This window comes from Hypomesus nipponensis, chromosome 13 (assembly GCF_054491055.1).
Source record: "Hypomesus nipponensis isolate SF chromosome 13, ASM5449105v1, whole genome shotgun sequence".
Taxonomy (NCBI): domain Eukaryota; kingdom Metazoa; phylum Chordata; class Actinopteri; order Osmeriformes; family Osmeridae; genus Hypomesus; species Hypomesus nipponensis.
The window spans coordinates 4,693,266-4,718,305 of record NC_140373.1 but is presented as its reverse complement, the minus strand read 5'-3'; the positions used below and the strand labels follow the sequence as shown (position 1 = coordinate 4,718,305).

Here is a 25,040-nt window from a genome sequence, read left to right as displayed (position 1 = left end):
GACCTTAAGACATTTTCTCTCTCTCTCTCTCTCTCTCTCTCTCTCTCTCTCTCTCTCTCTCTCTCTCTCTCTCTCTCTCTCTCTCTCTCTCTCTCGTTCGCTCTCTTTTTCTCTAGCTTTCTCTCTCAACTCTGTCACATACACCTTCTTTTTCTCATTATCTCTTTTTCTTTTCATCTCGCTTCCTTTCGTTCTCTTTCTCTCTCCGACTCTTTTTCTTCACTCTAGCTAGCAGCATTGCGCAAGGGTTGGAGTGAGAGCTAATGATGCTGTGAAGTAGGTTACCTGCCCACATATTACAGCGCAGAGAAACGCTTACAAAAGTGGCCTGACAGTGTATGTAGGAAATTTGACAATTATTGATTATGTTCTTTCAGAATCAACCATTGTGTCAGGGAGATAGATGACGATCAATACTTCTACTTTGAGAAGATAAGATTTTTTCGGTATCTCTACGTCTGGGGTACTATGAGCATGGGCAGCTCATAGCTATATGTTGGGTCCCAGCCCTGCCCGTCTGTGCAGAGAGAACCAGGTCATGTTGGAGGGGGGAGAGAACGGGCACTGGCTGCTTAGATCAGCACAGACAGTGTTTGAGTGCACTCCCCTTGCTCCCCAAGCTGTCTCTCTCACAGCGCGACAGAAAAGGGAGAAGGGAGAGAGGGTGAAACAGATTGAGAGAAAAGGAGCTGGGGGAAGAGGCAGAGCGAGAGAGGGAGAGAAGCCTTGGGCTTTTATAGCCTGGACAAAAGTTGTCCTGTAGCGAGGTGTCATTTTAATGCAGGTTGTTTTGGTCCCAGCTCCAGTCAAGGGTGATCGGTTCCCCAGCTTCTGTGAGACTGAGCTAGCATCTCCTGACTCCAGGACACAGTGGAATGTGTCACACAACGGTGTTCTGAGACGTAGACCATGACGATGCATATTGCAGATCATAGGGGAGTTCATTTGTCATTGTGAACCAGCTGTGGGACAGATGCTGTGTCACAGTCTAAAAGAAGAAAGCTTTGTTTTGGTTCATGAACATTTCATGGGATTTTAGAGAATGATAATAACTGCCCGCCTAGAGAATGTGAAAAAGTATGAATACATCTTTTGGGAATATTGGCCCTCTGTTGTTAGTTGCTGAGTGAAATTATCCAGCTACTGTACGTCATTATACAGTACAGTATGTCTGCATCATTACCCTGTCTCTACCTCTGTGTTCCTCCCTTCACTCAATTTTCCAGTAACCTTCATTGCATATATGTTACACTGGTACAGGCATTGCATCAGAATCAGAATTTATTGGCCAAGTAAGTGGTCACAAACAAGGAATTTACTTTGGTGGGCAGGTGCATACAGTAAACATTTAAACATAACGAACAAAATAAAAATTTAGAAAATGTACAACAAAATAAAAGAAACTACTGGCAGAGCTATACAATATAATATAAAATATGATAAATAAAATGACATAGAATACAAATAATACTGAATATGTTAAAGTCACAGTGTCAGTGACTTGACACTTTCAGGAGGACAGACACAGTGCAGTTATTTTCTCTCAATTTAAATCTCTATATGTTATTTACGTGACCTAAATGTACTTCTTGCTATGATCCTATCAGTGCCACGAGTGAGTGACACTCTCATTAAATCTTACGAAACCGATGGCGCTACATTTTGTGATTCATCTCGCTCGCCATTTCCTCAAGCTAGGTTTTTAAGTCAATATTCGATTTGACAAATTTTCAGGAGCCTCAACAATTTCTCATTTGTCTCTCTAGCCCAGGTTAGTGACAGGTTCTCCATTTGGCCCTTCCTCTCCTCTGTTTTCTCCTCTTTTTAGTCACTGTCTGGGCTTAGTGGACAAGGATCATTACACATACAAATCATATGCAGTGTTACCATGTATATGTGATACGGGATTTGATTTCAGGAGAAAAATTGAGATGGCTTTTTGAAAGGCGTTAAAACTCAAATATAACCATAATCAGCATTTTGGTTTTTTTATATTTTATTCATAGTTTAATAGCTCTGGACCTGAATGTTAAACATGAATTTGTTTGTCACGTTTGTGCTGGATTTAGCCTTTCCATTTGTGGTGAAATTTATTTTCACTCTCTCCCTTGATCTCTCTGGAACCCGCACACACAAACAAACACACACACACAAACACACACACACACACACACACACAGCCTTCTCCTGCTGATCCTTTCCGTCAGTATCCCCCCTCACCTCAGCGGGAAGAAGACAAGCACTGAATGCTAATTGCCATTCAAAGTATATCGAGGAGTGTGCTCATGTGCCTGTGTATGTGCGCGGAGGAGCGAGTTGGGAGGCTGTGATTCGCTGGTAAAGAAGAGAGGGAGGAGGGATGGGAGGAAGGGATGGGAGGTACGCATTGAGAGCGAGAGAGAGAGCACAGTCCCTATCAGGTCTTTTTCTCACTACGATAGAGGCTGCTCTCCTTCGCAGCAGAGAAAGAGGAAAGGCGCAGGAGCGATAGAACCACTAAATGCAGAAGAAGAAGACGGAGGGAGGCCAACCGTGATAGACATCACCAGGACGACACAGGCTCTTTTTTATTACACCGACCGACCCCCTAAGTGGGTGACAATAGAAGGATAAATGGAATGAGTGAAGGGAGGTATCGAGAGAAGACACTGACGTTCTCTGTGTCGGAAGTGTACGTAGGTAGAAAGAATAAAGAGTAAATGATGACTGGAGACTTGAAGAAAAGGACACAAACCTGAGGAATTCAAGAGGAGTATCAGTCTGACTCTTATTCTAACTAACAAACTGGTATCCATTTTATGGTTGGAGCAACAGGATATCTTCTCCTATTCTCTGTTGAAAGGACTGAATCAATGCTTTCAACCCCTTCACCTGACAGTGTTACTTATTCTGTTTTTATCTAGACTTTGTTGTCTGGCATCCATACCTTCTTTCATTTCTGTTGTTTATCTCCCGGTAAGAGTGACGCAATTGAAAGTGATTTTGGAATCCCTTCTTCCAAGTGGAGAGGCAATTGTCTCTCCTTTCATCAATTGTGTGAGTGTGTATTTTGTGTGTGTGCGCGTGTGTTTGCCTCTATATATTAGTTTGTGTACGCATGTGCCTTTTTACCTCCTCATTTCCGCCCTTTGCACCCATCTGTTTCATGCTGGCTGTCCTTTCACACCTCTGCAAGTGTTGCGTACCATCTGTGAGCTTGTCATTATGCGTCTGAGTGTGTGTCTGCGTGCATGTACATCCTTGTCCCCACTGTGAAGCCATTGGTCACCTCAAAAAGTTGCCAGGTTGGAACCAAGCCATTCCCTGGTAAACTCGACAGAAACTAGCATATAGATTGTCTGGTTTGCCAGCAGCTGTTGAAGGGAAGTGATCACACAGTGCCCCCCTGACAAGGCACAACGGACTATCAAACCTGGGAATCACAGCGAGGGTTACAACACAGATTTCAAAAGCGTTCCCCGTTAGTATACAACGCCTAAACACTCCACCTGTGGTAAACCACACCCTCCCATTGGAGTACAGCTTAACCAGCAGGTGTGACAAACTGAAGAGGTCCAGTTAAGGAATCGTCATATCTTTCAATCTATTATAGATGCCCATCGGATCAATTATTCAGGTGCAGGCACTCTGGGAAGGCCAGCGTTGTGTTGATCAAGACTTCCTGAGGAGAAGCCTGAGGTTCTGATGCTTGTTGACACTGCCACGGGTGAGTGACAGGAGTGACGTCTTAGCGCTACCGCCCAGGCCAACGCTTCCTGTAACAAGTGCCTCTTCGACTCCTTTCACAAATTATCTACTACCAGGAAAGAGCTACACAAAAGCTTGTGCCATTCTGGATCTTTTTCACAAATTTTCACTCAACATTATTTAATCTCCTTTGCATGAATTTTTGTTTTTGTGGATTTTGAGACCAACATTTTTTTTTTTTCTTTTTTTTTCTCTGGGATCAGCTGACTGTGTCCAAACTCATTTTGGACAGTAAGGGTCTTTCTGCCCAGTGGGAACTGTGTGCAACACTCCAAAGCCATGATCGGCGTCAACAGCCTGCACTCTGCAGGGCGCCTGCGCTCACGTTCACTCTGCTCCGTGCGTTACGGTCGAGACTTTCGCATGATGGACCCTTTCCGTTACCCCCGAACCCCACGCTCACGTTCTCTCAAACCCCTGGTGTTCCCTGACCTGCTGGGCAAAGCCCAGGACGGGCAGAACCACCCTCAGGCCCGCAAGAGGAAGAAGGTACAGGTTCGCATCACCAATTCTTTCCTCCCCCCCCAACCTGGTGAGGGTTGGGTTTGGTTATTACATCCTTTCTCTTTTTGTTGTCTTCTTTTCGGTCTAATGTGAAATGTGAGGCATGGACTTAAGGTCTGCAATTGTATTTTTATGAGATGTGCTGGGTTCTAATTGCTCTTAGTTGTGCCTTTTGTGTCATTTCCTTCCCCTGACATCATGCCTATCGCTAGCACATAGTCTAATGAGACGTAGTGTATGATAATGATTGTAATATGGACTGTTATACTTGAATAGAGCGCTTTAGCCCATACATCCACATGTGTACAGCAGTGTGTTCATGTGAGTCATTAGTGTAATGGCATGCAGTTGATGAAGGGGCTTGGTTCACGGCCAGGGGCTGGTCACACCGTTCGGTGACATTACAGTTGTATGTTGTGCGTGCGTGGTGAGCCACTCAAGGCTAATGGCTCTCATTTGCTGCCTGTTTTTGACACTGATGAAGAGCATGCAGTCGGTGAAGATGACGAACATCCATCCTGGTCTGTATGAGGCAGGCGATCCAACTGACTCTGACTGATGTGCCACATTTGTGAATCGAACCCCCTCCTCCTCAACCCTTCTCACCCCTCTCCCATGTCTAGTTATGACAGGGTCTCTATATACATCTTACTTATTGGACATTCAAACCCCTTTCCCCTAACATACATGAAAACTGCCCATGGACATTTTGGCTGGCAGGATCATGAAGTGTTTGGTTTTACAGTCTGACCCTGATAACTAAATCTACTGTGCAGTAATTACCTCCTATATTAGGATTTGGGCCTTCTTGACAACAGGGAAGTTTAGTAAACTGTATTTGGGATCCAGCCTCAAAATGTAGAATGTGAACATATGTAGCAGATATTCTAGCAGCTTTTAACTCAATAACGCACGTTTCACTTTTGGCACGACTTTGTCTGCATTTGAGAAAATATGTAGATGTCCATGAATGAAATTCACACTTCATAAGCTACTCAAGCTGTTAAACATTTCAGAACAGATTTAAGGCCCACAAATTCAACCCTAGATTTCATGTAAAAAAAATCTGTGGTACAAGAGACATCCACTTTGAAATGGGCCAACTTCGCCTACTTTGCAACACATCCTGCAGCTGTACAGAGTATTAATATTTATGAGAAACTAGCTTGGTGCGTAGTTTGAATTTGGATTTCATACGGAACTGAATGTATCCATAGCAGTGGAATTTTGAGCCTAACCCAAAATTCTACCAAGCCGGGGCTCATCATGAATATTCATGTTATCTAAAATAAAAGTATTTCAATTAGTCCTGGTTTCAAAGAGAATTGACTCAATTGGACACACTGAAACAAATCCAATACGAATCTAATTCAAGTCCATTTCTACACTACACATATCGATATAATTTGTAGGACAGTTTAGAGACAACTAACTGAGAAAATTGAATGGAGGCCTGTCGGTGGTGCTTCTCAATGAGAGAATGTAATAAAGAAGAGAGGGGTTTCAGGTTAAGATAAAACCTCCTTCCCTACATGGTCATTAGGGGCCATGCACAGTGCATTGTGGTCTAGAGAAGACATTAGTGGCAATGATCAGTGTCCTCTCCATCACCCCTACTGTCACATCTGTCCCCAGTCCTTGATCTAAATCCAACATCTCTCCTCTTTGCTGCTCTCCTCACCTCGAGACTCAACGTATTAGAGGAGCCAGTATATCATATTCAGTTGGCATATCCCATTGTAACTAAGGGGCTGGATTTGAATGGGAATGTCTAAAATGCTTGGCTGTCTGGACAGATTTAGAGGAGGGTGACGCCAAATCTTCTAAAAGCCTGTTGTATTTATCAATGAGGGCTGCGCTGAAAAGCAGAACTCTGCTACCTCATCAAATCCCATTTCTCCTTACTGTGGGATTATTTTGGCTCCCTGTAATTGAACCTTTCTTTACTAAAACCTAATTTCCCACAATGAGAAAGAGAATCATTGAATTACAGTGCAGTCTGAATCAGTGATTGGTTGATTGATTGATCAATTGATTATTCATGCTTGATTGGTTGCTGGCTGTCTAACTGATGGATGACTGGTTGATTGATGAATTGATTGGAAGAGAATATTACTTTTGCATAAGCAAACCGGAAATTGACAAACTAAAACAACCTCACTCTTTTTCTTGGTTACAGGCACTCTACAACTCAATCAAGAACGAGAAGCTTCAATGGACAATGTAAGTCCCTCCTATAATTGTATCACTCCTGTAATGGTAATACATTTTATTTGTCCCTCATTTTTCCCCTTGGATGTGTAATGTAGTGTTGATTAGGGCTGTTTAATAAGACTTAAGGATAATATTATATCACGTATCATTATTTCTTAGCAAACCCCATACAATAGCTGTATTTGTAAATGAAAAGGGCTTGGTTCGTTGGTTGTAGTTGTCACCAGGCCCTCAGTCCTGCTGGTGTCTGTAAAACTAAGACGCTGAAACGGAATCTCTCAGTAAATCAGTAGAACATTCCATCCACGCGGGCCAATGGAAATGCTCAGACACACACACGTACGGAACAATATCTACAATAGAACACAAATGTCATCAATGAAAGGTATTGATTAACTTGTTAGCACCCTCATTTATGACGTGAGTGTTGTCGGGCATGCGATGGAAACATTTGTGTGTCAAGGGTTGCTATTCTGGATCTCATCTCAGTGTGCTTTGGAGATGCCAATTAAGTCACTGGCTTTCCAAGCTTTGTTGCCATAGTGACAGCACCATGGCTACGGCTCCATAGCTACAGATTTGCTCCTGCCTCCCTGAATTCTATCACAAATACACACCTCTGGACATTTTGCACAGATAAGACGCTTTCACACGCAGGAAACTGTCCTGTATTATATCATAATACTTAACGCAGCACTAACAGGGAGTCGGGTGGCTCAGTAGTTAGGGAATCGGGATAATAATCTGAAGGTCGCCAGTTCGATTCCTGGCTGAGCCAAATGACGTTGTGTTCTTGGGCAAGGCACTTCACCCAACTTGCCTCGAGGGGAATGTCTGTGTACTTTCTGTAAGTCGCTCTGGATAAGAGCGTCTGCTAAATGACTAAATGTAAATGTAACACAAATACACATACAAACACACACGCTAAAGACTACATTAAATGACTCCACTTGCATCCTGTTTAAAGGTGGGACCACAGCCTCCCACTACCTTCCCTAAAATAGCAGCACTCCCGGAACAGCTGAAAACTGGTCAGAGGAACAGATCTAGCGAGAGATCCATAGAGAGGCAGTCAATCCAGTTCAAACATCTCCACAGGAACACACACACACCAATTAAAACACGGCCATGATGCAAGAGGCCAGAGGCCATCATCAGAATAGTCATTTTTAGACACATACACACAAACACCTTTCCATGAATACATGAATACATAAACAGTCAGACATTTTACCTCCTCATGGATCCATGTGATTATGCAAACAGAGGAATACATGTGCACTGTATGGTTATAGAAAGGAAAACACAGCGAAATATGTTATTTTACACCCCCACAGAGAGGCACACGGCCACTCTCCTTGGTGCAGGTGGATGCACCCACATGTTTTACACTCACACACATATTGTGCACACACACACACACACATTTCCTCATTCAGCTCAGGAGCGGGGGTGGAGAGCAGCTCTGTGGGTTCAGAGAGAGACGAAAGGAGGCATCGTGTATCCCTCTCTTCGGAGAGAAAGAGAGAGGAGGATGGAGAGACAGAGAGGAGGAAGGAGAGAAAGAGAGAGGAGGAAGGAGAGAAAGAGAGAGGAGGAAGGAGAGAAAGAGAGAGGAGGAAGGAGAGAAAGAGAGAGGAGGTAGGAGAGACAGAGAGGAGGAAGGAGAGACAGAGAGGAGGAAGGAGAGACAGAGAGACATGGCCCATCTGCTCTATTATTCCTTTTAATCTCCTAATCCTGCTCTCCTCCTTCCTCATTGGTTTTAATTGTCCTGTCTTTCCATTGTCTCCTGTTGCCATCTGTCACCTGTGGAGAAATGAGCTAGCAGTAGTCATTATTGTATTGGATTCACATTACACAATACCTCACCATAACAGGGGCAATATCAATACACGTCCAATTTTACACACCTTAGTAATTATGTTTGAGAAGAAGGGGGATTAGGTCCAAAATGTGCTTCATTGTGCTGTTGTTCACTTGACCAAAACCATATTGTCTGTGCTATTATAGGGCAGTGGCACAGGTGTACAGAGCTATCATGTCTGATAAGCTACTGGTGCAGCAATGCCAACACAAATCCCAGCATGCACTTCTCTAGATCAAGTCAACCTGTTCCTCCATGTCTCTGCATTATCACCCCACCCCACCCACTCCTCTCCTCTCACCTACAGTGGCTACTCTTCATTTGTGTCCTATGTGGTTTTTGTCCGCTTTGTCTTTCCAGGCTTTTTCTCTCTCTCCTCTCTTCTACGTCCATCCCCCCACTCTCTCTCTCCTGTTACTTTGTCTCAGTGTAGAGTGGGATTGAAGCAGGCCAGCAGTTACCAGGCAACAGGCTGGAACTCCATGCACATGCTCACTCGCTCTCCTGTTCTCTGTCCTGCATGGGGTTAACTGCTGTTATGTGCTGTTGGTTACTCATAGCCTGGTCTCAAAGGGTTCGGCCGCCATCCATTTTCTATTTTCAGTGTGAACTTTTGCATGTGTGCTGGTGAGGTGGCAAGTGGAATTGTAATTTCTGCTTGGTGTATAAATGGCTGGACTACTACATAAATATTAATATAATTTTACAGAATGCCCAGATCATTTCTATTTTGTAATTATGTTGTTCTAGAATTGTTTTTTTCCAAGAATGATCATTTTCTTAAACAGAGACAGATTCAAAATGGCGTCTACTGTATATTCATAGGATTCATGTCAAGTATAATCATCCACTGCAAGGCAATTACCGTATCCATTTAATGATCATATTCTACTATAAATCAAAGTAGTTATACAGTACATATATTTATGCAACTGAACAGTTGGCAGATTGACAGGCAGAAGGACGATAGGTGGACAACCAGAGGCAGACTGGAAGTCAGACGTGGACAGACAAGCTGACCGCTAGGTGGGCTTGGTTTTGCGGGAGGCTGGTCACGTTGAGACAGCTCCAACGTGCTAACCGTGAGCGTGGAGAGAACTGAGGACCTCTTCTGTTTGTTAAGCACTACCTTTACACAGAGGGCTCCTCCAGGCCTTTAATGAGAGGCAGAGAGAGATGGAGGCTACTGAATTTCTCCTAACCCACACTCATTGAATTGTAGCGAAACACTGAAAATTAATTGGGGTTACAATCAATAGCTTTTTACTTGGCTGTACTATACACTGACAGGATAGGAAAGTTACAAACGTAATATAGATTACCTAGTGGCTTTAGCTGGCTTTTCTTGTCCAAAGTGGTTGCCACGAGCAATGGGCATGCCAAAGTGAAAAACACTGACACGTCTGCAATTCATTTCGAGAAGGAGCAGTCCCTAGTGGCAAGGATGCCCCCGTTTTTCACCTCAAAGCTGCAACAAGATCGATAGTGTCGCTCTCCTGCTGTGGCTCTTTGTGATCAAGGAGGGTGGACTGCTTCTCGGGAGAACAGAAGGAAATCACAAAGAGATAGAGGGAGAGAGGGAGGGAGGGAGAGAGGGAGAGAGAGAACCCACACACTTAAGGCTTTGGGGAACGACTTTCATTCACTCATGTTTCCCCTTGATAGAACAAAGCTGCTTTGTTATTTATGTATTAGAATATATAAAACAGTAATAAAACAGCATCTCACAGTGTAAAGATGGACTTGTGCTGAAATGCCATTTCAATTGATTTTCTCCGGCAGTTAAGAATGGATGGAGTGAGATTCAAGTGGATGAATGTTGATGTGATTTAATGAGGCCTAATACATTTGTACCTGCTTTTTCTTTGCTCTCCATAGCGACGAGGAGGAGCTGCGGAAGTCATTCTCAGAACTGGGGGACACTCTGGTGACAGATTCTGCCTCCAGAGCCATGAAGCGGGTGGGCAGTGAAGGGAAGCCCCTGGTGGACATGGCCCAGCCCCCTGGTACCCTGCTCTACAAGAACGGCTTCCTGGTCCGCAAGGTTCACGCTGACTCTGATGGCAAGCGAAGTACGTACCAAATCGCCTTTACTCCACCTACGAATGACATGTCCTTTACCTCACACGAACCATTGAAAGTAACCTTTAGCATAGGGACACTGTTTTTTTTGTTGTTCACACTTTTCTCCCCATTACAGCACCGCGAGGTAAGAGAGGATGGAAGACCTTCTATGCCATCCTGAAGGGTCTCATTCTCTACCTGCAGAAGGCAAGTCAGTTTGCTAATGAACCTCCTGTTATACAAGGTCAATGAGGATCACAGGATGTTGTGTAAACTTTATAGCATTACAATATTTAATGGGCACAGAATTTACCAACTAACACAATCTGGGCAGCCAAATAGCAGCGCCAAAGCTTGGACAAGCTTTCACATCCTGTTTATGTCGTCTGATTGGGTGGAATGACATGATGCAGCAACCGGTCCCAAAAACAGAGCATGTTGAGCCTTCAGACCTTGGCACTGTGCTGACGGCCCATATGGACCAGTGGTCCTGGTCCTCCTGCCAGTCTCTTGGTCCTGCTAACTCAGGAACAAAGATCCCACCCAAGGAAATTCCCATGGAGACACACAGCTGTGCCCCTCTGGTTCAACGGTCATGTCATCCTTAAAGAAGCCCCTTTTATTTGCGTTGAGTTGATATGTGGTAGAAAAATGTATGCCTGTAATCTGAACTGGATTTTGTAGGTTATAATCAGAAGGACGTTATTTCATTTTTTTATTGTTTCACGTATTTTTAGGGAGAGTACCGACCAGACAAACAGTTGTCTGATGAAGACTTGAAGAACGCTGTGTCCATCCACCACTCTCTGGCCATGAGGGCATCTGACTACAGCAAGAGGCCCAACGTATTCTACCTGCGCACTGCAGACTGGAGGGTCTATCTCTTCCAGGCACCGTAAGTCTTCTCTCTCATTTCACTCTTCTTAAAGACCAAAGACCAATCCCTTGCTTTGGCTCAATGTTCCTGCAGACATCAAACCTGGCTTGATCTTGACTTTGCAAGGTCACCTTTCTCTCTTTTCCTTTTTTTGACCAATAGCAATACCTGGCCAGTCTCTTGCTCTCTCTCTCTCTCTCTCTCTCTCTCTCTATTCAGCCAATCACAAGGCTACAACACCATCTCAGTGCATGTGATGGCAGTTGTGTGTGTGCATGTGGTGAAATGTATGTGTTTGAAGGAGGCTAGAGGCCTGTAAATCCAGGATGCAGCATGAGTGGCCACCGTTTCAGTCCCCCAGGAGGACCAGCTCTGCTCCAATTGCAGCTTGCATTTGTCCCAGATACTGTACCTTCCCCTTCTCTCTTTTTCAATGTCTCAGACTCTCACTCTCTCCCTTTCTCACTTACTTTCCTGCTTTCTCTCCCTCTCTTCCTATCTCTCTCTTTGTCTTTCCTTCTCCCTGTCTTTCTTCTTCTTTATCCAGGGACTTGGGCAAGGCTGCCTGACTCTGTCTGATTACTCTCAGGGGTCTTTAATGGGCCTGTTAGTGGATAACAGCTTTTTTGTTGTGTTTTAATTGGCCGTTAAATTATTTCTTTGTCAAAAGCAAAGCCACATTTCTCATTGAGCTGCTCTGATGATTATCTCTTTTGAAGTCTTACTTTGCTATTTGGACGCGATAATGAGCCGTTGGGAATCTTTACATGTACGTATGTCAAGGCCCGTGCATCGGGTGAATCTTAGATTTTACAAATGTATGCTTTGTGCCTCACAGAAACGCTGAGCAGATGCAGTCCTGGATCACTCGTATTAACACGGTGGCAGCCATGTTCTCCTCACCACCCTTCCCAGCAGCCATTGGCTCTCAGAAAAAGTTCAGTCGGCCGTTGCTACCAGGAGGCACCTCCAAGATGTCTCAGGTACCTCCCCGCTACACACTGCACTACAAACGGCAGAGATAACTGGACAACAACGTCATTAATTGCTCCATGTTGGTTGTTTAGAGTGACCCTGATTCTGTGCTTGTAGGAGGAGCAGGTCCAATCACACGAGGCTAGGTTCCGTGCTATTTCCACCGAGCTGGCTGAGTTGCGTTCGTACCCCCCTGACCGCAAGGTCAAAGGGCGTGAGCTGGAGGAGCACCGCCAGAGGGACGAGTATCTGGAGTTTGAGGTGAGCTGAAAGCCACTGGCCTGCTGCTATGAAAAGAAATACATGGGAAATCAGTGAAGCGTCAAGTAATTATGTACTATAGCGCTGCTGCTCTCTCATTCGTTTTTCTCATCTTTCTTTTTCTCTCCTGCCTTTTTTATTATCCCTCATGTCATTTATTTCTCTACCTCTGTCTCTCCCACTCTCTCCCAATTTTCACCCCTCTATTTTCCCACCGTCTGTCTCCCATCTGTAGAAAACACGCTACGGAACCTACGCCATGCTACTGCGGGCTAAGATCCGCTGTGGGGAAGAGGATCTGTCTGTGTTTGAGTCTCAAATCCTGGAGGACAACAGTCTGCAGCGTGCCCATTCCAGCCCCACGCTGCAGGACAGCAGCCAGGCCAGCCAGGTGACCCAGGCCAGCCACGCCAGCCACACTAGCCACACTAGCCACGCCAGCAGTACCAAGGATGGGGGCAACGGCAAGGCCAGCAGCAAGCGCACTGAGGGCCAGAGACACAGCTACCGTCAGGCCGTCAAGAAGTGAGGGGGTGCGGGGGTGTCGGGAGCGGCTCGGCCAGCTGCAGGCTGTCTCCCTGCATAGGTTTTTATTTGAGATCCAGGGGGGTTTGGAGCCGAGCTCGAGGGGGGAATGAGTGAGGGGTGTAACCACACCCTGTGGCCGCCTAACCCGGCACCCTGGTCTCCTCGACCAATAAGGGAAGCGCAGATCCTGTGCCTGGCGTGATCACTGGCAAATGCCAGCATGGGTGTTAGGAGTGGGTGGGAGGAGAGAGAGAGGAGCAGGGGAGAGGTCACAGTGCTTGAGAGATGAGGCGTTTGAGAGAAGCCTCGCTGGGTACAGTAGCGTAATGTGAGAAATGCCAGGTTCTCTGAAGAAGCGGGCGCCATACAGGGACTTGCATCCAGCATCCTTTCCTTTTCTTCCTTCAGGGTACCTCTCCTACGAACCACTCCCACTTTTTTCTTGACCTTTTACTCTGATTTGGGACCAAACATGTTTACACATTTGAAATCTTAAGTCTCAGATGACTGTTCATTTGATTTCAGTCACACTACCGCCAAACTGGGTAAAGCGAAACACTGTATTAGTACAGTAACATAAAGTAGATCCGAGTCTGATTGCATTGCAGTTCTCTTATTTGCCTCATCATAAAGTTGTTATCCACATTACATTAGGGAGCCTGACTGTATGGCTATTTGAAGCTCCTGAAATTTGCTCTATGAGGATGAAGATGGCAAAAAAATTACCTGTGGTGAATTTGGCCAGTCTATAGAGTGTTACACATGTGGATCAGCACTACAGGTTTTGTAACAGCCCTAATGCATCTCAGCCCAGGGAAAGGCAGGGGTGAGAGAGGTCAGGCAGACGCACACTCTGCCATCTCTCTGCTTCTCTTTTCTCAAAGAGTTTCTCTCCTTTCTTTAACTGGGTGGTAGGAGGAGGGTATTTTATTCAGGCTTACACGATACTCAGACGTGAGCCGAAACACTACTGCACCGCCTTCGCAGGAAAAGGAACATCGTCTTGTTAGCCCTTCCTCAACAGTTGTTTTTCTGAGCCTCCTCTCGCTTAAGCTTTTTTGTCTTGCGATGAGCTTCTGTTCTTTCTTCTTGCCTGATTGTTGTTTTCTCAAGTGATCCGCATGCTTGCATCCAGCACAGCTAAGTTTGAACATTTTTCTTCTATGGAAGAAATAACATCGGCAAGATTTTGTGGTTCGTGTAGTCTTTTTTTTTGTCATGCTGGTGCCCCGACCCCCACACGCCCTCACCCCCATGTAATCTCTGCGTATAACTACAGGCACTCGTTTATAAGATCTGTTTTAACACTCACCAGGCAGAACCTGAATGTTCTTGTTTTTCAGTATTTTTTACAGTACTTTACAACACTCATGCTCCTCTTGTGCAATGTTATATACTGTATGTCAAAAAAGTATAATATTAAGAATATAAAGAAATATGTTCATTGTAAACATATGGGATGTGTCTTTTAGTAACCCGCAACATATTATGTGCTTATATTGTATTATACATTAAATGTAGTTTACAATATATTCAAAAGATTATCATGAACATGCATATATTTAGAATATAAAGTTGACATTCCTTGTATTTAACAGTTCTGAAGGCTTTGATTGCTCAGTGAGACATTAAATCTACTGTGGGAAAGACCAGTATCAAAATCACTTAGTCAACTAGGAATAGTTGATAATTCTTCACACCAGTGGGTTTATTTAGTATTTAGAGATTCACGTTATTTTGCTGTTGTACTGTAAAACACAAGATGTGGGGAAGATGTGACAATTAGCTATAGGTATAGATATAAACAATTAAGATACATGAATATGATTTAATCATGACATGCCTTCAGAATGTCGAATTTTTAAACTATTATGGGACGCCCCTGGTAACCAGATCAGCTGTCACCCCTGGTAACCAGATCAGCTGTAATGCCAGCAATGTACCAGCAGAGAGAGCTAAGGACATTCCGTTGATTTAGACAGAATACTGCACCTTCGACTCCTATCCTACTCAGTACATCCTTTGAGTGGGCTTTTCTCTAACAAAGCATTCATGCTGAGCTATCAAATCCTCAATATCCACTCAAACTATGCTGAACAAATGTGTGTGCGCGTGTGTGACATCATGTCCATCAAGCTGTGGGGTACATGAATGTCATTGTATGCATGCTGTGACCAGACTGACTTGTTGTTCTGAGAAGCCTATTCAGAGAATGTACGATGGGGAGGATATTCTCTGCACATGTATATAATATGTGAAGTAGGAGCCAAACATATCCAGCTGTGAGTGTCTGTCGCTTGTTGTTGTCTCAATGTTTGTCTTTTTAAGCAATAAGCCCCAAGAGGCCGTGGTTTATGCTGATTTTAGAACAGGTAAGGGGAGTTGTTCGCGGAGTGCCGAAAACCCCCTTACCTGTTCTAAAATCAGCGTAAACCACGGACTCGCGGGGCTTATTGCTTTTCTAAAACTGTTACTACAAATATTTGATATGGTTTCATGAATAAAAACCATTAGAAACAAAATAGTTTAATAATAAACCGTCATTCTTCCGCTACTACAAAGTATAGTTCCTACATAAATCGTTGCCACGCAACAGCCAGATGGAGATCTTTGCCGTCTTTTTCAATTTGAAATATTCAAGGCGCAGTAATATGGAATGTTAAAGAATGTTATGAGGACAACCTGTGAGGTTATGCTGGATTTTACAACGGCATGGAACGCGATATAGCCAATCACAATCAAGGATGGGAACAACCTGTTTTAGAATGTACAATTTAGAACAGATAATTGTACATCATTTCTAACTAGCATGGTGTACTTGCCTCTTGTCTTTTCTATCTCTTTTTTTTTTCTTCTTTTTTTTCCCCTCATACTTCCTCTATCCCTTCCCTCAATTGAATCTCCCCAATCCTCTGCCAACTTGATACTGCTCTCCCTTTTACTCTTCATTCATTTTCTCTGTCTTCAGCATCAGTCATTCTAATGTTACCACTTTCCAAATCAATCATTTGGACAGCTGCCTCCATCAGTTAAATGTTTATGTATATTGTTCCTATAAACTGATGACAAATCTTGGATTGTTATGTAACTTGATGTTACGGCTGTGATTCTGTTACTCTATTGCTTGATACTTGTATTTATTGATAGTATTTGACACTGTTGACATAATATGGCCAAACTGTACAAGGGGTGCTCTCCAAGAATGCCCCCTGTGTTCTCCTGAGAGATGTTGGGACTGGAAGGTAAGACAGCGAGATCCCTTAAAGCAAAGAAGAAACATTTGACATTTTTCAAATTAAAGGAGTCGATGAACGTTTAAATATTTATCTCTTTATAACTGGGGTCAATGCACTGCATGTCCTATATCCTGGTCACCAACCACGTGGAAGAGAAAGGCACGGCAGGTCTATGAGTGTGCGTCATGTGATAAGGGGGCCCCTGGAAAGCTCCACACACGCATCCCTGCCACCTACACACCCCCTCTGACATCACAAAACAGCTGCAGGATCTCCATGGCACTGGTTTGCATGGAAACCGCTGGGTCCCTTGTAGTAGCTCTGTGATGCTAAAAAGAAAGCCATTAAGTGTTGTGTTCCACCCATTCCCAGCCAGCACTTCTGAATGTGACATGTATATAAGCATGATATATATGGTCTGCTTTCCTTTATATTATGTTTAGTATTTAATGAAAGGTTTAATAAGTAGATCAATATTTGTCTTTGGGTCATGACCATATTATTATTTTACTTTTTTAATGATCAATCTGAATGAAGGAAGTTGTGTTGTGGTAAAGGCTGTTTTTAATGCTGATGTGTTATGGAAACCATGCCAGCAGATCACTCAAAACTGTGACGTACAGTACAGTAGGAGATACAGCGTTCTGAGACTGCTGCATATGAGACACATTTCATTTTAGCTCTATGTGTCAACAACCAGTAAAACTCACCTCTGTTTGGATACATTGTTTGTATATGAGCTTTTCTTTTTGGGAGGCATAGAGGAAAAATAAAAGTGTTTCAAAAGGTTTCTTGTCACAGTGTATTTATTGTTTCTTTAAAATTTCAAAATGAACACAAAACAACGAGCCACGGTAACGCGTTTGCACAAGACGCCACAGTCTGTTTTTTAAAAACAAAATGCAGGCACTTCCAAAACCAATAGATTATTGGTCTATACCCTTGGGGATTTTTGAACGAAATTACTATCCCTGTCATGCCTACTTCCCATTATTAAAGTGTGTTGTAAGACTTTCAACAACAACAAATAACAACCGTTTTACATTCAATTAGCGGAAGCAACATATTAAACGTGTCTAAAACATATTAAACGTTTCTGCTGGCAAACATAGCCCAGTTTTTTTCTTTTTTTGAGGGGTGACGTCACATCGAGGAAAGTACACATTCCTGTCAAGGTGCATTGAGTGAGCTGAGTCTAGAATCTGTATCTTCGTGTGAACACGGCCGATGATTCTGATTTAAATGATCAAAGTGAGGTACAGAATTTCATTGATTCAAATTATTGCCTGAAAATGTTTTGAGTAAACGATAACTACATCTACATTTTGCTGCTTTAGCTGTCATAGCTAGTAGTTAGACTACACGCTAGCTTGGCTAAGCTAGCACTAGCTGGGTACTGTAATAGCTAACCACGACAGCATTTAGCTAGTGCTACCTAGCCTAGCTAAGTCTCAATTGATCTGTTTGTTTACAACTGAGATTCGAGTCAAACATGTCAACTGACATGGCATACACAGGTTATTGAAGCAAATTTCAATGGCTTGGCATATTAGCTTGACACGTGTGAAAAACGCTGGACAGTGGATATAACGCTACTGTATATATTTTATCTGTTCAGCTTGTGGTGTATTCAGTTTGGTGCCAGTTACTTGAATTTTTCACATTTAGAGCACCGTCAATGTAACAATACACTATCAATTACACTTTCATTTTCAGTATTGAGCAACGCCATTTCTTAGAATATAATCTATTATATTAACTCCTGTATTTACAGTGCACAATGGAGAAGCCTCCTTTCAGACAGAATCAGAACTGTGGAGACTGGGAGTTTAAAGAGAGAATAGGCATGGGTGGTTTTGCCCATGTTTATCTCTACCAGCACCATGTAAGTTATGTATTTTCACTCAAAGTCTATGTAGCAAAAAAATGAAGTTACAAACCTTAAATTTACAACATGACTCTGAGATGTTTTGAGTGAAGCAATATGTTGCAGTTTAGTTTATCAGCAAGATGCCTTTGGTTATAGTTTAAGTTTTTTTCAGGATTATAATATGTAAATAACAAATGTTTGTACGTATTGTGTCTGTGTGTGTTATTCACAAACGTTGTGGTATATACTTGGTGATGATGTATGTTAATAACAAATGCAAACCTTTTATACTGGCAATGCCAGAATGATTTCCAGCTGTGGCTTTATTGCTACAAAGTAATCTATGAAGTAACCATTTTATTAATCCCTGCCCTGCCCCGCCACACCCCCACCCCTTCTTTTTCCACATTCCAAAGGAAACAGCTGACAAATTAGTAGTGAAAATGTGTCGCCTGGAATTGACGCCAAGAAATAAAGACAGATGGAGCAGAGAGATTCAGATCATGAAAAAGTATGCTTTTGTACTATTTGTTTTGGCAAACAAACATTCCCATGTGTCCTGTTTACTTGGGAGTTGAGAGCAATCTTGTTTCCTTCTTTGACCTCTCCCACATTCAGGATGAGCCATCTCAACGTTGTGACGGCCAGAGATGTGCCCGAGGAGATGAAGCATATTGCCTTAAACGATCTCCCATTACTGGCTATGGAGTACTGCTCCAAAGGAGACCTACGGAAGGTCAGGAGCTTGAGCAAGACAATCTGGGGTCTGATTGTAGACATATTCATTGGAATTTGGTATTCAATTTGTGTATTGGTTTGATTTACCAGATGCTGAGCAAGCCTGAAAATTGCTGTGGACTTAAAGAGAGTGAAGTGATCTCTCTACTCAATGATGTTGGTGGGTTCAGTTCTAACGCTTCATGAGTTGGATCTCATTTGCTCAGCTATGGTTTCTGAGATGTTTTTGTCTTGCAGGATCGGGTATCCAGTATTTACACGAAAACAAGATCATTCACAGAGACCTTAAACCAGAAAACATAGTTCTTCAGGAAATCAATGGAAAGGTAACCTACGTAATACAGACCGAGCTTGTTCCCTGGATTTGGTCATATTTGGGAATGACTTGATTATCTTACAAATTTTCCTGTTGTCTTTATTGTTTTAGTTGGTCCACAAAATCATTGACCTGGGTTATGCGAAAGACTTGGACCAAGGAAGTCTCTGTACATCCTTTGTAGGCACACTCCAGTACCTGGTAAGCAGTTAGACCCCCTTACACAGATGTCAGCATACTTGCACTCATACTTTCATATTGATACCTCGGGATGAATTGAAATGGCCTTGCAATATAGTAACTATAGTAACTCTTGTCTATCAGAGAATGCTGTAAGAGTTGAACTCTATCTTCCCTAGGCTCCCGAGCTGTTTGAGAACAAGGCTTACACTGTGACTGTGGACTACTGGAGTTTTGGTACGATGGTATTTGAATGCAGCTGTGGTTTCCGGCCCTTCCTTCACAACCTTCAGCCAGTCCAGTGGTAAGTGGAAGAGCCCTAGGAATAAGAGTGAAATGACATTGAGGTAGAACTATATCTCCTATAAAGATTAGATTTGTGATCGTATTTCTGTCAACAGGGCCAGCAAAGTACGGAACAAAGGTCCAAAAGATATAATGGCTGTGGAAGAGTTGAACGGGGAGGTCCGATTCTCGACACATTTACCTTACCCAAACAATCTCAGCAGGTGCATATGATCTACCAATCATTGAATTATTTAATACGTATCACAACCTAAAGAACAGTTGCTGACTAAACTGTGTGCATGTAAAATACATGATTTAGTAGTTTTATTGGTGGGGAACTAAATAAATGTTATACCTCCTGGGGAACTAAATTAATGTTACACCTCTGGGGAACTAAATGAATGTTGCACCTCTGCAGGACTCTGCTGGAACCAATGGAGGGGCTACTGCAGTTGATGCTGAAATGGGACCCAGTCCAGCGAGGAGGCAGGATCCACCCCGACAACACCAAACCCCAGTGCTTTGAAGTGCTGGAACAGATATTGAGCATGAAGGTTGGTCTGAATATTCGTGAGCTTCATGAGCATGTTGGGTATTATCAGAGCCAGTAGTTTCTTTGTTGTGATGGCTTACAGACTACTTTGTCTCACAGGCTTACGATGTCATCCATGCACACTTTTTTTTTTTTTCTTCTCTCCCATCTCTCCATCTTTCTCTCACAGGTTGTCCATATACTTAACATGACCACGGCCCAGGTCCACTCCTTCCAGCTGGCCCCAGACGAGAGTCTCCACAGCCTACAGAAGCGCATCGAGGCTGAGACCAAGATCGAGCTGGTTCACCAGGAGCTGCTGCAGGAGACAGGGGTGTCACTGGACCCCAGGAAGCCAGCCGCCCAGTGTGTTCTAGATGGAGTGGTAAGAGTCCTTTGTCTCCATTTACCATGTCCTGTCATGGTAGGTTGTGCTCCAGTTCTGACGGTGCAAACGTTTACTACTTAACCAAAAAGTAATCTTTCTGTTTTTTGTTGGGGTTTTTTTTATTACAGAGAGGCTGGGACAGTTACATCGTCTACCTTTTTGACAAGAGCCTCATCAAGTACTCGGGCCCTTTCAGTGCCAGACACCTGCCAGACAAAGTGAACACGATTGGTGCGTATTGCTTGGAACCACGGCTCTCTTGAACGGGCTTTGTTCCCTCTCTCTGTGCTTGCTCGTATCACACATGGTCTCAGTGTGAAGTTCTCCTTCAAGATGTTTTCCTGCCTGCCTCTGTAGTGAGAGACGCCAAGACACAGCTGCCCCTGGTTGTGTTGAGAAAGGTGTGGGGGGAGGCAGTGAGCTACGTCTGTGGCTTGAAGGAGGACTACAGCAGGCTGTTCCAGGGACAAAGGGCTGCCATGTGAGTTCATATGAAGAGCAGAAATCCTTCAAATAAAATTTTAAAAAGTCCCAAACTGAAGAATTCTCATTAGCTATTGGTCCATAACTTTTTTTTTTTTATCAGCAATCTCTTTGTTTCTTTTTGTAAAGTGAGTGTAAGTGCCTGTGTTTGCCAAAAACCAATCCATAAATAAATTCAGTAAATGCAGAAATAATGTTCTGGGGCACAAGGTCTGAAAATCTTTGCTCTCATTGTGTCTCCTGCTCCAGGCTGAGTCTTCTGCGCTACAACACAAACCTGACCAAGTGCAAGAACGGCATGTTTGCCTTCTCCCAACAGCTGAAGGCCAAGCTGGACTTCTTCAAGAGCAGTATCCAGTATGATCTGGAGAAGTACAGTGACCAGATGCACTATGGGATATGTGAGTAAAGCTGACTGGCTACTAAAGGAATTTCATGTGAGTGCAAGAAGATGTTCCTCAATTTCGGCATTACGTTTTTCGTTCCCCAGCCTCTGAGAAAATGTTAAAGGCCTGGCAGGAAAATGAGGAAAAGGCAGCTGCATTTACACAGGTACTGCCCTCACTACTAGTGGGAACCTGGTTACATTTCTAATTGATTCAATACATGTTTTATTTAAATGGGAGCAGATTTTGACCAACAAAAAAAACAACCGTCTCCCAACTTAGAGCATGCTTGTGAAGCCTGAATTTATCTTGCTTGTCCTCTAGGTGGCAGAAGTGAGCCACTTGGATGAGGAGATCATGTCTCTCCACTCAGAGATTGTTGAACTGCAGAGGAGTCCTTATGCCCGTCGCCAAGGAGACGTGATGGAGCAGCAGTGAGTGTTTGGGCCAAGTCAGGGATGACATGCTGATGACTCTTTCTGCTGAGAGACTTGAAAGCTCTTCTTGTGTGACGGGCAAAAACCCAAGTGGGAGTGGACGGGTCCTCATTGAAAACCGTCTCTTGAATTTGTTGTGAAATAGTAAACATCTGATGGTTGTTTCCTGTCGTTGCAGAGAGGAAAAGGCCATTGAGCTCTACAAACAGCTGAAAATGAAATGCCGAAGTAAGAGGCGTTTTAGAAGATGTTATTTTGGAAACAGAGTGACCTTGGTAGATAACAGTTCCAAGTACATGATGGTCTGTTCTGTCTTTCCCCCCAGTGCCTGAGCCAGATGTCAGCAGTGACAGCTCTGAGATGGTGAAAGCCATCGTGAAGACCGTTCAGAACCAGGACAAAGTTCTGAGAGACCTATACACACATCTCAGGTACCAGCTATTCTTCTTGGTGACCTGTGTGATTCACATCTGACTGTCTGCCCTTTTCTGAGGCTGTGTCCGGGCTATTTCTCCCACAGCAAGATACTACTCAGCAAACAAAAAATCATTGACCTGTTCCCGAGGATTGAGAAGTCCCTTGAGAACATCAAGGAGGCTGACAATACGGTGATGCAGATGCAGGTCAAGAGACAAAGAGAATTCTGGCACTTACTGAAGATAGCCTGTGTAAGTAGACAACTGCTGAAACAAGAGCATTTCTTGACCATGAGTCATCACTTGCATCATCGCCTAACAAACAAATATTTAAACAGGCACAGAATTCCACGCGGAACTCAATGGCGGCCAGCCCAGAGACGTCTAACCCCCTCCAGGTTTCCCAGTGGTCCCAGTCCGCCCAGCCAGTTAGCGCCCCCCACCCTCTCACCTCCTTACCTGGACCCAACGACAGGTAGAGTCAATAGAGAAATGAGAACGTGGGTGGATAATGGTGCTTGTGTCCGTGGGATGTTTGACATACTGTGATGTGTTCCCTCTGGCAGAGACGCCGCCCCACGGCTGCTCCAGGAGAACCAGAAGTTACTGGGTCAGCTGACCAGCCTGATGCAGGAGGCAGCTGATGAGCAGTCTAGAAGCATGGTGGTGAGTAGCTTTTCAGCAACCGAGAGAAAAGCAATCGCTTCCCCGTCTCTGATAAACGTTTTGATTAAATGCAGCCAGGGTGTTATTTTTTCATTTTTTTATAATTATCCTTATAAGCACTGCGCTATCAAGATCAGTGATTAGTCGCTGCCCTGGGTTTTCTTTAATTGACTATTCAGAGGAGTGAATAGAGGCATCTGTTTTTCTATTGAATGAATTGACACCCCAGGCTAATTTTGAGTGAGTTAGATCTAAGTTCATCCACTGGAGAACATTACTCGTGTCTGTTGTCTTGTTGGAAGGCTCAGAATGTAAAATCTGAACCCACAAAACTTCTTTTGTTTGTTCCTGTCCTAAATATCCATCTGACCTTTTGTTATGTTTGTTATGCATGTAATGTCTTGGGTTTTTTGGCCTTTCTGTTGTAGGCCCAAGACTGGAGCTGGACAAAGTACGAGTCTTTGTCTGTGAAAGCAAAGAAACAGAATGTGTAAGCATCCTCAGACCAGGCTCTGTCCGGCTCGTTCCTGCCTGCTCTCTAAGTAACACTAAGGACCGAATGTCGTGGACAAATGGAGTCATCGTTGGTGATTCACTTTTATGGTTGAACAAAGGCAGATTAATTCACACATGGTCTGTGGTGTTCTTCCCCTCCATTTTCTAACGTGGTGGAACATTGGATTATACGGTATAGCTTTGTTTTTATATGACAAAACATGATCTGTGTCATGTACCTTATTTTCAGGCAAGCGTGTCCATTGCAAGTGTTCACATTTTCCTTTGTCACCCATAAAATGTCATAAAATCATCTTATCTCATACCACTATTATTGCAAAACCAAGCACATTGTAGCATCCAGTTCCAACAAAGTGTTTGAGGCCAGGGTTTAATTTGTCTTTGTTGAGAACGTTTGTCATGCATGCACATTGCCAGCCTGTTTTATCATGTTGCATGGCTTGTGACATATAACATCGACAACACAGGAAATGATGTAGGAGATCAGGAAGTTACAATCAAGCAACCGCACTTTGATACCCCCATGTATCCTGTATGCTAGAATCACATCCAAGAGGTTATGCGTTTTATAGCCCGGTTGCAATCATTGAACAAGATGTCAAATGTGTTCATTCAAGTTCATATATTTTTTAGTATACACATCTTTAAAAGATTTTGACCATATATAAAACAAATTCAACATTTTAAGTGTTACAGGCAGAAACATTGTACTTGTGGCAAAAGAGGCTTTCCATCAATTGTCAATACAGTAGATTGTCAATCTTTTTTTTTTTTTTACTGAACAAGTAATATACTTCTTTCTGTCTTTGCTATCGTGTTTTGGCACATTGTTTCCTCATTATTTCCTGAATGCACATAGTATGGAAATGTTTGCTAGGACATGGTAATGGAATGTACTGGAGTTACGACCCAGAAACGCGACAAAGATGAATGGTTGCTTTACTCCAGAGAGATGTATTCAGACTGTATGCTGTATTTATGATGTTCAAGTGCAATGGAAATCTTTTTTATTTTATTTAAGTAACATAAAAATGTCAATTTTATCACTTTAATGTGTGCTTACGTCTGATACTTTAATGCTGTCTTTGAATAGTTCATTTTAAGTCATTGTGATGTAGAAATATCTGGATTAAAATAAAAGCTTTGGCATGGATTTTCATTTCTCAATACTTTTCTTCTATTTCTGTTTTTTTCTGCTTTGATCATTAACAGTATATGCTTTGCCCCGTTTATGACATAATAATCACCGCCCATTGTGCTCTCTTGAAACCAATAATCAAATATCATCTGTTGTTTACTTACCTAAATTTTTGTTCAACGAAATGCAGGCCTAATATTTAGGGCCTATTTGGGGCTTACAATAGTATTGTACTGACGTTTTAACTTTTGTAGAGAAATGTAAAAAAAAAATGTAAATAAACATGATTCAGTGTATGTAAAATGATATAGTAACACAGGGCATGACCAGCTGGTCAACATTGTGAACAGAAAGAAGATGTTATGTACATGAGGTTAGAAAGCACTATCGAGTCAGTGATTCAAAGTGATTTA

The 25,040-nt window shown here is 43.1% G+C and overlaps 2 protein-coding genes across 3 annotated transcripts in view; both read left to right on the top strand.

Moving 5' to 3' along the window:
• The window catches only part of LOC146259597 (uncharacterized), a 34,911-nt gene extending 17,850 nt beyond the window's left edge, over positions 1–17,061 (top strand). The window contains exons 11-17 of the mRNA XM_084670580.1: positions 6,431–6,474; positions 10,211–10,404; positions 10,533–10,607; positions 11,138–11,291; positions 12,112–12,256; positions 12,366–12,509; positions 12,745–17,061. Of these exons, the coding sequence (XP_084526706.1) occupies positions 6,431–6,474; positions 10,211–10,404; positions 10,533–10,607; positions 11,138–11,291; positions 12,112–12,256; positions 12,366–12,509; positions 12,745–13,038 (1,050 nt within the window). The 3' untranslated portion in view covers positions 13,039–17,061. The remainder of the gene's footprint in view (positions 1–6,430; positions 6,475–10,210; positions 10,405–10,532; positions 10,608–11,137; positions 11,292–12,111; positions 12,257–12,365; positions 12,510–12,744) is intronic.
• Positions 17,062–17,396: 335 nt separating this feature from the next.
• Positions 17,397–24,656, top strand: LOC146259596 (inhibitor of nuclear factor kappa-B kinase subunit alpha-like). Of its 2 annotated transcripts, none has more exons than XM_084669574.1 (22): positions 17,397–17,529; positions 18,048–18,158; positions 18,560–18,654; positions 18,762–18,879; positions 18,972–19,041; positions 19,119–19,207; positions 19,309–19,398; positions 19,557–19,681; positions 19,779–19,886; positions 20,084–20,219; positions 20,388–20,582; positions 20,714–20,816; positions 20,943–21,066; positions 21,318–21,469; positions 21,559–21,620; positions 21,779–21,888; positions 22,070–22,119; positions 22,217–22,322; positions 22,412–22,559; positions 22,646–22,782; positions 22,874–22,973; positions 23,402–24,656. In XM_084669574.1, exons 2-22 carry the CDS (start codon positions 18,054–18,056, stop codon positions 23,465–23,467), a joined length of 2,289 nt encoding a protein of 762 aa, XP_084525700.1. In that variant the 5' UTR covers positions 17,397–17,529; positions 18,048–18,053; the 3' UTR covers positions 23,468–24,656. The 2 variants fall into 2 exon arrangements, with proteins under 2 accessions (XP_084525700.1, XP_084525699.1); XM_084669573.1 differs by having other exon boundaries at positions 17,412–17,524.
• Positions 24,657–25,040: the final 384 nt, after the last annotated feature.